General features: G+C 49.1%; 1 protein-coding gene across 4 annotated transcripts in view; it reads left to right on the top strand.

Annotated features, from left to right (window-relative positions):
- Nucleotides 1–14,463, top strand: part of PRICKLE3 (prickle planar cell polarity protein 3) — a 36,002-nt gene that overhangs the window by 2,417 nt on the left and 19,122 nt on the right. For 3 of the 4 annotated variants that reach the window (XM_028712105.2, XM_028712106.2, XM_028712107.2), the window contains exons 2-3: nucleotides 9,036–9,121; nucleotides 11,105–11,288. In XM_028712105.2, coding sequence (XP_028567938.2) covers nucleotides 11,154–11,288 — 135 coding nt within the window. In that variant the 5' untranslated portion in view covers nucleotides 9,036–9,121; nucleotides 11,105–11,153. Of the gene's footprint in view, nucleotides 1–2,280; nucleotides 3,038–9,035; nucleotides 9,122–11,104; nucleotides 11,289–14,463 lie in introns of those variants that run through there. The other variant, XM_028712108.2, reaches the window with a different exon arrangement.

Below are 14,463 nucleotides of genomic sequence, written 5' to 3'. Positions count from 1 at the left end.
TAAGAGTTCATTAAAGGGTTGCTACAGATGTCAGGACTCTGGGCAATATAGGATTCAGTGGGCCCCTGTGTTGTGCCATTGCACTGGGATCCCAAGGCATTTCAGAGGAGTTACCGTATTTTTCGCTCCATTGGACGCACCGGACCATAGGACGCACCAGACCATAGGAGGGGGAGAACAGGGGAAAAAATTTTTTTCTTGTTCTTCCCCTCTAAAACAAGGTGCGTTCAAGGTACATTCACCAGAGCTTGTGGGTCTGGCGGTGGGGGGGAAGCGCTGCTTTCCCCCACCGCCAGCCTCAAAGATCTCTGAAGCCTTTGGAGCGCAGCGCCCCGCTGCCCTGCAGAGGTTTGCGCGCAGCCGTCCCCAAGCTAGAGCACCGAGACGGAGCCCTCCGTCTCGCTGTTCTGGCTTGGGAACAGCCTTGCTAGCCTCTGCAGGACAGCGGGGTGCCTTCACCCCGCTGCCCTGCAGAGGTTTGCGCGCAGCCGTCCCCAAGCTAGAGCAGCGAGACGGAGCACTCCGTCTCGCTGTTCTGGCTTGGGAACAGCCTTGCTAGCCTCTGCAGGACAGCGGGGTGCCTTCACCCCGCTGCCCTGCAGAGGTTTGCGTGCAGCCGTCCCCAAGCTAGAGCAGCGAGACGGAGCCCTCCGTCTCGCTGTTCTGGCTTTGGAACAGCCTTGCTAGCCTCTGCAGGACAGCGGGGTGAAGGCACCCCGCTGCCCTGGAGAGGTTTGCACGCAGCCGTCCCCAAGCTAGAGCAGCGAGACGGAGCACTCCGTCTCGCTTTTCTGGCTTGGGAACAGCCTTGCTAGCTTCTGCAGGACAGCGGGGTGAAGGCACCCACTGCCCTGGAGAGGTTTGCGCGCAGCCGTCCCCAAGCTAGAGCAGTGAGACGGAGCACTCCGCAGTGCTCCGTCTTCCTGTTCTGCCTTTGGGCTTAGCGGCGCAGCCTGCATTCGCTCTATAGGACGCACACACATTTCCCCTTAATTTTTGGAGGGGAAAATGTGCGTCCTATAGAACGAAAAATACGGTATATGGCACCAGGATCTCTTCCTGCTCCGTTCTGAGGACCAGAGAAGATGCTGAGAAAGGTTGAGGCCTAGAAACATTGTAAGATGATCTCTAGAGCAGTGTGGAGCCTTATGAGATAATGTGTTGCCCAGCTCATGGAAGGACTGCTGCTGCAGAAAACACTGTCGGTTCCTGTGTTCCTTGGTTTGGTGGTGTGTGTGACCTTGCACACCCTATAGAAACTAAGCTGTGGTTGGTGACTTGAGGGAATTCTGATCAGAATTGTTGTAGCTGTTACCCAAGGTGATTATAATGGCTTACTCTGGGGTGCCAGGGCCCTCTAAGGCCCTAATGAGGTGCTATGGGGTACTGTGTTGCAGAGTCCTCAAAAAGTGTTCATGAGGTACTTGGACAGTGCTTGCTAGATACTGGGATACTGGGATTCTTGCAAAGAATGTTATAGAGAGGCTTTGGTTTCATCCAGGAAGACAGTTCTTAAACAAAAGCATATTTTAAGGACCAGACTAGCTATTCCTGATCTCCGGAGATGTTGCTGGACAACAGTGCGCATCAGCCCTGCCCATCATGACCAGTGGTCAAGGATTATGGAAGTTGTAGTTCAACAACTTCTGTAGGGTACCATGTTGCCTACCGCTGCCTTTACCGTTAAGAGGTCCTGGGTGTGCATTCTTATGGCTTTAAAAGAAATTTCTGGAGTGGGCCATGCAAGAGTAACGTCAGCTTACTTGAGGACTGCAGCAAATTTACTTCAGTATAAATGGTTTGGTCCCTGCATACCTCTAAAGCACAACCTCCACACCTATGTTCCATCATGGCCAATAACCAAGAGCGTCCGCTTGCACATACCACCCCTATCCCAAATTTGTGCAGCAACAGCATGTCGATACATTATTGCATGGGGCCACTTCCTTCTTGAGACAATGCTAACCTTTGTTTTTGTGGGCAGGTGGGGAAGCAGTTGGTGGCTGGGAATATGAAAGTGTTTATTTTAATACATTTAAATATGCTGCATATTCCTATGAAATACTGCCTTTAGTTGTTTTATATCTAGCATATAACCATAGTCTTGATATATCAGTGCTCCGAAATCTGAGACGTTATAGGCAAGGTACATAGGAACTTTCCTTCTACTGGATCAGGCCATTAGCCCATCTAGGCCCATCTAGGCCCATCTAGGCCCGTATTGTCTGCACTGATTGACGGTGGCTCTCCAAGGCCTGAACAGAAAAATGTAATTGTGTGTATGTGCTGGTAGCTGTGGAGCATCACATTGCCAAGAGATCCAAAATGCTTTGGGGTCTTTTCCAGGGCTCACGAGGGATTCTGTGGGTCTCTGAGCTGCTGGAGCTTCTACAAAAATTATAGGATTTCGTCTCTTCAATTCCTATTTTGCAGAGGATATACATCAGTCTCTAAATCTTGCCGCTGTGGCTGACACTGGGTTTTCCCCAATGTATGGATTGTGTTGTTCTTATAGCATTTTGTATCCCCTTAGTCAAGTGCCAAGACGCTCTTGACACTAAATGAGTTAACAGGCAAAGTAACGTTTAAAATTGTCTCTGTGTGCAATTCATTACAGACATCCGACCCTGCCCTGTTCTCGGGGTCTGCAGCACAGGAAGAGGCGATTTAATCTCTTCCTGCTCCAGCTGCAAACTCCCTATCCCCACCCCAATGACTGCAAAGCTTGTGGGGGGAGTGAAATTCCCACTGGTGCCATTAACTTCTCTTCAGCTGGAGTCTGGAGATGAGGACTAAGGAGTTAAGCCAAAGGCTTAATGGAAGAGGTGGGGTTTGCCAGAAGAGGTAGAAAGGTGGCGAGTTGTGTTGTGAGAGGGAGGGCGTTCTCCAACCAAGGCCTAAGGGGCAAAGAGAGAATGGGCGGAGGTGTTTAAGAGAGCAGGTAACTTTTCGGCAGCTAACCCCAAAGTCGTGGAGTTGAAGGAGTGAAGATCGCAGCTGGCAGAGATCTCTCCGGACGCAAAGGCAGGGGAATAAGGTGGGAAATGAGAAATCAAGCCTGTGAAGGCTGGGTTTGGGGTGATGGGGACCCTGTGCTACTCCTGAAGAAGACAACCGAGGCAGTTATATAGCAAAGGTTCCTATGCTGGAGCTGCCCAGAAGGAGATGATGCACCAACAGTAAGAAATATGAAGGTTGTGTTGGACAAGAGAAGGCTCCCCTGTAGCCATGGCAACAGATGCGGAGATGCTGTCATCTCAGGGCCTTCTTCAGGTGGACTTATTGTAGACCCTTAGCAGGAGAGCTAGGGCAGTATTCAGCAATTAATGTGTCTAACTTAATTTCAGTGGGTCTACACTAATTAAGACTTAGTTGAATGCTCACCTGTAGCCCTTAATTTGTTGTGCTCATGTCCCAGTGTTGGGGTGTCCATGGGAGTGGAGGTTTCTGTTGTTTTCCTGCCTTGCCTCTGCCTTGGGGTGGATGGGGACCAGGTTGTTAACTCTCTGACTGGCCTCTCGGCTGACCTGGTTTCCCTGTTCAAGAGCAATCCAGGTTAGGTCCACACCTCTTGTTTGGTTCTGAGGGCTTGGGGCTGACAGGTGCAGTTCGGCAGCTGCAATGGGCACCTTTTGTGGGTACATAAAACTCAACCCCGCTCCTCTTCTCTGTTTTCCCTCTGCTTTTCTTGGCACGTAGATGTGGGTTTTGGAGCAAGATATTGGCAGCGGGCGGAGATCCAAATCTGACGGTGAAATTGGGCCCAGAGACTCACAAAATTGTGTGTGTAGGTGTCGAATGGGGCTGGTGGGCGGGTTGAGATTGAGCAAGAGAACAGGATAGCGAGATTGTGTAGGAGCAGGAGTTCAATAAGGTTCTCTGTCTATACAATTCGTAATTCGGTGCGACGCTGCAGCTGGGAACGCCACAGACCCAAATCCTGCCGTAACGGATCAGGAGATATATTTCCCTTTCAGTTAACGTTGGGATTATTTAAGGCATTCTGGGGTCATGCTGGGCCGTGGGGTGGGTGGAGGGCTGGTGGGGGTGGCGGGGTTCTTGAACAGGGAGCAACTGTGGTGTGGGAGAAAGCATAGGGGGTCCTATATGATGTATCCCAAATCTGGGATTTGGGGGGTGGGGTGGGGGGAGATTGCTTATTACGTCAGCCCTGGCAGATTTGATTTCCCAAAGCTGCATCTGATGAAATAGATCTCCTCCGCCTTCCTTGAAATCCCTTCTAAGCTGCAGGAGGATGGGTAGCGGCAGCAGTTGGCAGATGTGAGGGGGAAAGAATCATCTCGCTTGTGGATACTGTGCAATCTCTCCAGCACCACGTAATAAGTTTTGGTTACAGTTTTGCTTCTTCCTGGTGGTGGCTGTCACCTTTTCGTTTCAAAAACCTTACCTCTGTGGGCATGGGTAAGGGGGCCTTTCCCTGAGCATATATATATATATATATATATATATATATATATATATACATACATACATACATACACACATACAGTATATATACACAGTATACACACACACACACACACACACACACTGTGTGTGTGTGTGTGTGTGTGTGTATATATATATATACTGTATATATATATATGTGTGTGTGTGTGTGTGTGTGTGAATCAAAGGGTCACATTCGTTTCTCTATGAACAGACAGTTCCCTTCCAATGGCAAGCTCGTTTTTAAAGTTTCTGCAGCGGCAGAGCCTCTGAGCATATGCAGAGTGCTTCCCAAAACTGAAGGGCACACTCTTCCGTTGAGAACAGGTTCATAACAACACATGCGTTTAACACACAAACGATCATTTGCTTTATATCTTTATGCTGTGGCAAGAGACTTGAAGACTGAAATTCTGGTAGATGGGTAAATATCCTGGCCAGGTAGAAATCATGGTTCCCTAGTTTGCTTTTCCTTATTTTTAAAAGTTTCGTGCTGCCTTTCCACAGCTTGAGATGGGTCACGTCCCCCCCCCCCCCCGATAAAAATGAGAACAATATATAGAGTTGACAGCAGGTAGTTAAAAGTGAAACTTCAGACTTGGGGGGGTGGGGGGGTGCCAGGGGTGCCAGGAATGTTTCACTGAGGCGCCAGAGCTAGCCTTTTCTACTGCCTCCATCTTGATTCTGTTGTGCTCAGTTCGCCCTTTTTTCCAAAGGGATTTTTTTCCTGCCCAGTTTCCAGGCACTGCTTCAGCGATTCTTGCCTTGGGGGAAGTGGGAGCGGCTCCTGGCACCTTCTCTCTCTCCCCCCCTTCCCTGGTGTGTCATCTTAGCTGTTCATTGGCGCAAGGAAACCCGCACCAAAGAGGCAAGACGGATGAAAAGTGGCAGGAAGGGAGAGTTAGGAGTTATTGTTCCCCATCAAGGCCTTTCCACTTTTACCCTGTTTCGCCCCCCAATTATTATTTTTTGAGGCACTTTGCTGCCCACTTTCTCAGCCACCTGCGGTGGCAGGAAGCCAACATCTGGCCTGTTTATGTCTTGCTGAACTGAGCTGAGGCAGGTCCTGGCCTGTGGATGGCTTCCGGCACCCAAATGAAGTTCCCACAGTGCCTTGCTGCTCTCAGACAGGAATTAGCTTCCTTACAAATCCTTCTTTAGGCCAAAGTGCAGACAGGATTTCACCCACGAGTCTCCAGCTGCTGCGGTTAACAGTCAGGAGTAATAATAATAATAATAATAATAATAATAATAATAATAATAATAAATTTATACCCCGCCCATCTAGCTGTGTTTCCCCAGCCACTCTGGGCAGCTTCCAACAAAATATTAAAATACAATAGTCTGTTAAACATTCAAAGCCTCCCTAAACAGGGCTGCCTTCAGATGTCTTCTAAATGTCAGGCAGTTGTTTTTCTCTTTGACATCTGGTGGGAGGGCGTTCCACAGGGCAGGTGCCACTACCGAGAAGGCCCTCTGCCTGGTTCCCTGTAATTTGGCTTCTCACAGCAAGGGAACCGCCAGAAGGCCCTTGGCGCTGGACCTCAGTGTCCGGGTAGAATGATGGGGGGTGCTCCTTCAGGTGTACTGGACTGAGACTGTTTAGGGCTTTAAAGGTCAACACCAACACTTTGAACTGTGCTTGGGAGCCAATGTAGGTCTTTCAAGACCTGTGTTATGTGGTCTCGGCGACCACTCCCAGTCACCAGTCTAGCTGTTGCATTCTGGATTAGTTGTAGTTTCCGGGTCACCTTCAAAGGTAGCCCCACATAGAGCTCATTGCAGTAGTCCTAGCGAGAGATAACTAGAGCATGCACCACTCTAGCAAGATAGTCTGCGGGCAGATAGGGTGTCAGCCTGTGTACCAGATGGAGCTGGTAAACAGCTGCCCTGGATACAAAATTGACCTGCGCCTCTATGGACAGCTGTGAGTCCAAAATGACTCCCAGGCTGCGCACCTGGTCCTTCAGGGGCACAGTTACCCCATTCCGGACCAGGGAGTCCTCCACACCTGCCCGCCTCCTGTCCCCCCAAAACAGTACTTCTGTCTTGTCAATCTTTTAGCCTCCATCCATCCATCCATCCTCCAGCTGCCTCCAGGCACTCACACAGGACTTTCACTGCCTTCACTGGTTCTGATTTGAAAGAGAGGTAGAGCTGGGTATCATCCGCATTCTGATGAACATCCAGGCCAAACCCCCTAATGATGTCTCCGAGCGGCTTCATGTAGATGTTGAAAAGCATGGAGGAGAGGACAGAACCCTGAGGCACCTGACAAGTGAGAGCCCAGGGGCCTGAACACTCATCCCCCCCCACCACTTTCTGAACAGGGCCGGTGTGAGGGAATATATTGCCATTAACAAATCTGTGCGGGCATCCTGATTTTGGAAGCACCTGCCCGTGTTGGTACAGTCCCCTGCCACTGGGGCCGCAGTCAAGGGTCCTTGTAGAAATGTCTCTAAGCTTAAGATGCTGCTGCCTGAAGGTTTGAGGGGCAGGCTTCATGCAGTCTGCTTTGCAACGGCAGACCCTTGTTCCAAGAGACAGCGTAGCAGCCCCAGAGTGGGCTCTGCCATGAAGCTCACTGGGTTACCTGGGGCCAGTCAGTGTCTCTTAGCCTAACCCAGCTCACAGGGTTGTTGTGAGAATAAAATGAGGAGGCGCAAGGCCATGTGCACCAACCTTTGCTCCATGGAGAAATGATGCTGATATAAACACAGTAATTAACAAATTAATGCTAAATATCTTCTCCTAGCTGCCTTGTACCCGGCATTGCCTGGGAATTCTAAGAAACCCCCTTCCCCCCAAAAAAAATCAGTGCAGTTTTGAAATCTGTGTTTTAAACCAGATTTCCTTGATCTCAGGAACCATCATGTAAAATTTAGTTAACGCTTCCTTAGCCGCTCTCCGTCCAAATGCATAGCAAGCTACCAAAATATACAGTTGAAGATGGGAACAGTCACAAAGGTGTGGACAGTTGGTGTCGAAAGGGAACCGGTGTGTGGTTGCCTATTCCTGGTTATTCAGGATTCCTGACCAATGAGAGCAGATGGACAGAGCTGGTGTCAATACTGGTGGAAATGGGGGTTGCATATTGATCGCAATCAACGGGTGCAAACCATAGTGATGAGGGTGTGCTGGCGAGATTGGCAGAGCTGGTGACACACCTGGTGAATGGGTAGCGGCCTTGGTGATGGGTAGATGCTGAACCAAAAACAAACCCCTGTGTTGCAATAAGAACCAATCACAACAATACAAACACAACACGTAGGCTAATAGTCAAGTCAAGTCAAGTAACCTTTATTGGCATCACATAAGAACATTCAGAATACATTTAAAATAGCTAGGCCAGTGCAATCTCGTCACCACCCCAACGGCACAGTCACCCGCCAAAGGGCAGAAGAGGCGAGCAATCCGCCTCATCTCTGTGGGTTTCCAACAAGGGCAGGATCCTGTAGCATACTGCGGCGGCAAAAAAAATCAAATAGAGGAACTTAGCTACTATCTAGGTGAGCTCCATGTCTCTCCCCTGTAATAAGAAGCGCATGACCTCCGTCTCTGGTTTCCATGTTGCAATACATAGATGGTCTAGAAATAGTTGGCAGAGATCATCATACATTTTACAGTTAAGGGCCATGTGAGCTAGAGTTTCCACCAGGTGGGCATTGCATGGGCAGATCCTATCTCCTTCTGCCAAACTCACAAACCTGCCCCAAAGGAGATTAGAAGGATTAGAATTGAACATGGCCAGTGAAAAGGCCCTTCTTTCTTGCGGATTAAACAAAAATTGTAAATAATTAAGATTAAATTCCTGCGCCCAAAAGAGTTGAAAATAAAGAGGGGAGCATGTTTTTTCTGCAGCTGAGATTAGTTCCTGGTGATCTATGTCCCACAGCCTAGTTTTTAACATGGTCTTGGCGACTGGGAAAGCCACAGCTCCCGGGAGATCCTCTGAAAGCCTGAGTTGTAGGCTAATAGTTAGTAGAGAATATATAATAGAATAATGATATCATTCAAATTATAGGAATAATCCAATACTACTGAAATAGCTCAGTTTTGTTATCATTCATCAGTTGTATGATGAAGACTATTACAAAACAGTAGTATCATTCTGGAGACACTGTCCTTTTGAGACGTCTTCCGTTGAAACTTTTGTGACTGTTGTGAGACTGTCCTTAGACATCTGTTTTGAACACAGGGTTTGACCGTCCTCGCTACCACTCTGTTATATTGTACATAAGAACTTTGATTGGCTTATTCCTATAATTTGAATGATATCATTATTCTATATTCTCTACTAACTAGTGTTGTGTTTGTATTGTAGTGATGGGTAGATGCTGGCTTCCGGGTGGGAGTGTGCACTGTCATAATAATGCTAATAATTTTATTATTTATGCCCCTCCTATCTGGTTGGGTTCCCCCAGCCACTCTGGGCGGCTTACAACATCTATAAAAACATAGTAAAATATTGGGCATTAAAAACTTCCCGATACAGGGCTGTATAGGGTATTATCTGGTGATACTGGTGGATGTTGGTGCTACTGATGTTTCTGCTGCTGACTTCTTGCCCCTCTGTCCCACAACAGCTGCCTGAGGTGGAGGACCCTGACCGGGGCCAACCGTGTCAGAGGTGCGGAGAGCAGTGCCCAGGCTTCCTAGTGCATGGATGGAGGTAGGAGAATGTGCTGCCCCTCCCTCCCTCCATCAAATCTCCCTCCATCCTCTGTGAGATCTCCCCCTCCCCAACTGTCTCCCTGTGTGTTGGACCTCTACTGATTATTTGTGCTGTGTTGCCCTCTTTTACCATGGGTTGTATCTAACTGGGTCCCTTCTATCACTTGACACCTCCCATGCTGCTTCGAAGGCTCCCCAACCCCCTGGAGCACATTTGGGGAGGTGGGCTACAGAAGGAAAGGGGGGAATAAGCAAAAAATGGCCTCTCCCCCAGCTGTCCATGGAAGCCTCCGCTGGATCCAAGAGCCTTCTATGGGGCAGAGAAGCACAGTTGGATCCAAACCCCTGTGGATCCAGATCCTTTCGGGCTGCCATCCCCTTCCTAGGGAGTAAGTCCCATTGAAGACGGCAGGATGGATTTCTGAGCAAGAAGAGAAACTGCAGGGTGTGCATCTCTTTCCTTCTTTTCTACCTCGCTGATTTGATTCGCTCTGTCTTGCCCGCCTTTCATCCCTCCCGTCTTGTACTTAGCGCCCGGCCTGCTGCCCCTCAAGCCTTTCTGAACAGAAATCTAGATAAGCAAGTTGAAACCTTTCCCCCTTTCCTCCTGTCACTATGGATTGTCCTTATTCCACATCCTTATTCGTAGCTCTAATTTGTCCCTTGCCTCTCTCTTCGCATTCATGTCTTCCTCTTGCAGACACATCACTCCAGACTCATTTTTCTCTCTCTTTCACATCCAGCCTCCCCCCCCCCCAAAAAAAAAAATTGAATTGCAGCAGGAAAGCAGTGGAGTGGAAGAGCCTTTCCTTTCTGTCTCTTTCCATCACTCACTTCATTTCCGCCCACCCCCTGCCCCCGCCCTGGTGTAGCCCCCATCCTGCATCTTTCATTGTCCTCGTTCATTTCAAGGCACTTGTCACGCTGTTGCCTCGCTGTGGTCTCGCTGCCCGCAGAGACTGTAAGACACTCTCTTCCCTTCCTCTCTCTTTAATGAGCTGATGGCCCCGTTTTGCAGGAATAGCACAGCCTGCCGTTGGGGCCCTTTCGCCCCACTCCTGCATTCCCGTTTTGTGGGGCTGGAATAATTCTCATGATGAACTCGATTGGGGGTGGGCGATGGGTGGGAAGTAAGGGTGGTCTGTGTCATTTGCCTTGCAGGGTCCGTGGTAAAACGCAAACGTGGGAACTTGCACTGGAAGCCGTCCTTGGGGGATTTGCATGAAGGAGTGGGCAGAAATGCCTATAATAAATAACCAAAAAATGAACTTGGCATGCACTGTGGGTTTAACTGCAGAGCCTAGGGCCTGCTGATCAGGTCGACAGTTCGAATCCCTGCAACGGTGTGAGGTCCCGTTGCTCGGTCCCAGCTCCTGCCAACCTAGCAGTTTGAAAGCACATCAAAGTGCAAGTAGATCAATAGGTACCGCTCTGGTGGGAAGGTAAACGGCGTTTCCATGTGCTGCTCTGGTTTGCCAGAAGCGGCTTAGTCATGCTGGCCACATGACCAGGAAGCTGTACTCCGGCTCCCTCGGCCAATAAAGCGAGACGAGTGCCGCAACCCCAGAGTTGTTTGCGACTGGACTTAACAGTCAGGGGTCCCTTTACCTTTAAGGATGAATTAGCAGAGTGGTCCCCCCCCCAATCACCCTGCTTTCTTCACACCATCAAGTTTGAACCTATCCTGTTATTCAGCTACTTAAAATCCTGCTTTCCCCTTATAACTGGTGGTTACAGAGACTTTTGAGGTCTCTACCCCCGTGTAGACTTGGTGCGCCTTTTAGATTTGTCAGGCTTGTGTCTCTTAGGGCTCAACAGGCGGGCGAGTTATGGCAAAGCGTTGAGGAGCAGCACCTGCCTGTTGTGCTAAGAGGATCTTGAGGCAGCAGTAGAGCTGGGCTGGGCTGCTCAGTTGTCTCAGGGTCAAGTTGGTGTTCGGGGACTGTATCCCTGGAGACATTACGTTTCCCTTCCTCTGCAGGAAGATCTGCCAACACTGCAAGTGCCCAAGGGAGGAGCATGCGGTGCGCATGGTGCCTGTCGACCTGGAGAGGATGATGTGCCGCCTCATCTCTGACTTCCAGCGCCACTCAATCTCAGACGACGACTCTGGCTGCGCCTCTGAGGAATACGCCTGGGTGCCCCCAGGACTCAAGCCTGAGCAGGTAACGCTAGAGCATCCTCTGCACCAGGGTCTGTTGGGGATCCAGGACTGGAACTTCTGTACAGTGGACGCTCGGGTTGCGAACGTGATCCATGCGGGATGCACGTTCAGAACCCGCAGCGTCCGCAACTCGCATGCGCAAAGCGCGATTTAGCACTTCTGTGCATGTGCGACCGCCGAAACCCGGAAGTAACCCGTTCCAGTACTTCCGGGTTTCGGCGGTCCGTAACCTGAAAAAACGCAACCTGATGCATCTGTAACCCGAGGTCAGACTGTATCTTTAAAATTATTTTCAAACAAATAATAGGCTTATTATTGAATCACTGTACTTTTCTGTGTATAAGACTACAGTTTTTTCTTTAAAAATCATGCTAAAAAGTGGGGGTAATCTTACACATTGGTAGTGCATAGGGTGGACGTTTGATTGGTTGATGCTGCAGCTGTCAGTGGCTACTGTGTGTGTTATGGGTTGCTGCGTCAAAGGTGTTGTTGATTGGCTGACGCTCCAGCAGTTGGGTGTGTGATTGGCAGCTTCTGCCGGTGATGGGACAGACGGGAGGTGGATTTTGCAACGCGTGCAGGTGATCCCCCTAAAAGAAGCTCAACAACCCTGGGCAATCCTCCGCAAAAAAAAGCTGAACAACTCTGTGCCATCTCCCCCCATTTTCTTAAATTTGAGTCCCCCAAAATAGGAGGCATGTTATATATGGGAGCGTCTTATAGACGAAAAGTATGGTAATTTTTTTGCAATGTTTATACCTTGGGGTTTTGTGTCCTCAAATGCAAAACTCTCTACTTTGGTCTCAGTTTTGTCCCAGTGTAACTGTCATGGCTGCCCCAACACACACACAATATCCCCAGGCGGGGGGCCATAGTTTGGTGAGTGTCCTGAGCAACAGATGTCCCTGCCTTCCCATCCAATTTGGAACTACAGTTCCCAGAGTTCCCTGGAAGAGGGAATGACTCCCAAAGCTAGTTTAAGCCTGTAGCGTAAATTGGAGGCCCTCAAAGCTGCAGTTTCATGTCACGTAGCTTTTCTCTTTGAAGGAGGTCACGGAGATAAGTGAGGAAGTAATTGGTAAATTTCAGAAGGAGAAAAATATATGCTCTGTGCTGCTGGAGCCCTGCTAAGTCGAGAGGAGGCAGTTCTGATGAACCCCTCTGGGCCTTTCTGACCCAGAAGCCTTGCTACACCCTTGGCCACGTCATGATAATCTAAGATTATAATAATACCCTTTAAACTACAAGCTGTTCTCTTTGTGTTATTAAGGCTGGCTGTTAGAAGGGGGAGGGAAAAGCAGAGGCTGGTGACTATAGTAAATAACCACACCGAGACACAAACGCTGGCCTTTGGGATCCAGGATTCCCGTTCTCCTGAAGGAGTTAAATTAGATCCACAGCCAGACTGGAGCCAATTCGACCTGGTAGGGAGTGCAGGCAGCTGCCCTGGAGGGTAGAATTCCACAGGCTCCAGGTTAACCAGGAAAATCTTCTAGGGAGAGCCCAGCAGTGGCGTAGCGTGGGTTGTCAGCACCCGGGGCAAGGCAAGTAATTTGCGCCCCCTAACCCGTGGATTTGCGCCCCCTAACCTGTGGATTTGCCCTAACCCCAGATATTGCGCCCAGTGCGGCCGGCCCCCCCTGCACCCCCCACGCTACGCCACTGGAGCCCAGTCCTCTGCCCACCTGCTCAAGACATTTTAGGGCCATTTGGTCTGGAGAGGGAGGGGAAATCGCCCTACCCCTTTGCCCTCATTTCATACAACTGAACGGAGGGAGAGCCCCTTCCCTTAGGAACAGGTGAAAAGGAAAGTGCAGTCAGGAAAGCACTTGGGAAGGACATTCGCTATATATTCATCGCCTACCTTCGGCAGCATAAATCCTTACCCTCAAGTTCACCCTCAAAATAACCCTGTGAGGTACGCTAGGCTGAGAGATGATGACTGGCCCAAAGTCACCCAAAGAACTTTTCCCCTCAAAAGCTATTTTTTATTAAAGCTCGAAAAGCAAAGAAAAAGCAATATACAGAAATAACATCAAATATCAAGCATTTTTTAACAGAAAAAGTAAAAGAAAGAAAAAGAACAGACTTCCCATTCTCCATCTATCAGCTTAAAAAACTTACTTAAAACTCTTACAGTCATACCTCGGGATAAATGTGCTTCAAGTTAAGTATTTTTGGGTTGCGCTCCGCAACGACCTGGAAGTAACAGAGCGCGTTACTTCCAGGTTGTGCTGCGCGCGCATGCGCAGACGGTCAAAATGACATCATGCGCATGTGCGGAAGCGGCGAAACGCAACCCACAGACGTGCGGACATGGGTTGCGTTCGCTTCAGGATGTGAACGGGACTCCAGAATGGATCCCATTCTCATCCCAAGGTACCACTGTACTCTGTAGTAACATCCAACTTGTCTACTCTCCTTAAAGTCACCCAGTGCATTTTTTTGACCGGGTGGGGAATGGAACCGAGGAAGTTCTGCTCAGCGTAGACCCACTGAAATGAACAGACATTAGTAAGTTAGGGCCCTTAATAACTAGCAAATACTAATCATTATGAACATGTTCACACGTCATGGTAAATCAGTGAACGGTTTACTGTAATGCACCTACCTGGACTGTTTATCTCTTCTTTGCTCGCATCCAGAGAAAACAATTAAGCCAAACCAAGGATTATGGTCTGTTTCATATCAACAAACGACAATCAATAAACTGGAGCAGATCTTCAGTACAGATCATAGTTCGTTGGGACAAAGCAAACCACAATTTCTAGTTCAGATGTAATGCTAAGCCAGGGATCATGGTTTGTTTCCTTCCATCACAAGCAGTAAGGAGAAAGCCAGGTGCAATTCACTTAGACAATAAGCCGTGGTATATTCCTGGCTTACTATGACGTGCGAACTATGATGGGCTGTGTGTGGTATCAAAATCCCTTGACCTGTCAGTGCAAGGATTCCCACTAGTGCAACGGGACTTTCCCCTCCTTTTCTCCCACCACACACACCCTGGACCCTCCTCAAATCTGCTCGGGGGGGTTGGAGGGGAACCCCCAGAAGAGATTTAGGGGGCTCACAGTGGGGGTGAAGTCCTGTTGCACTGGAAAGATGGCTACATTGGATACAAGCCTCTATCTTGCAAAGGGTAAGAATTTTTCACTGAGAGCTCATTGCTGAAAAGC

The sequence above is a fragment of the Podarcis muralis genome, chromosome 17, assembly GCF_964188315.1.
Source record: "Podarcis muralis chromosome 17, rPodMur119.hap1.1, whole genome shotgun sequence".
Lineage (NCBI taxonomy): Eukaryota > Metazoa > Chordata > Lepidosauria > Squamata > Lacertidae > Podarcis > Podarcis muralis.
This window is presented reverse-complemented; position numbering and strand designations above follow the sequence as displayed.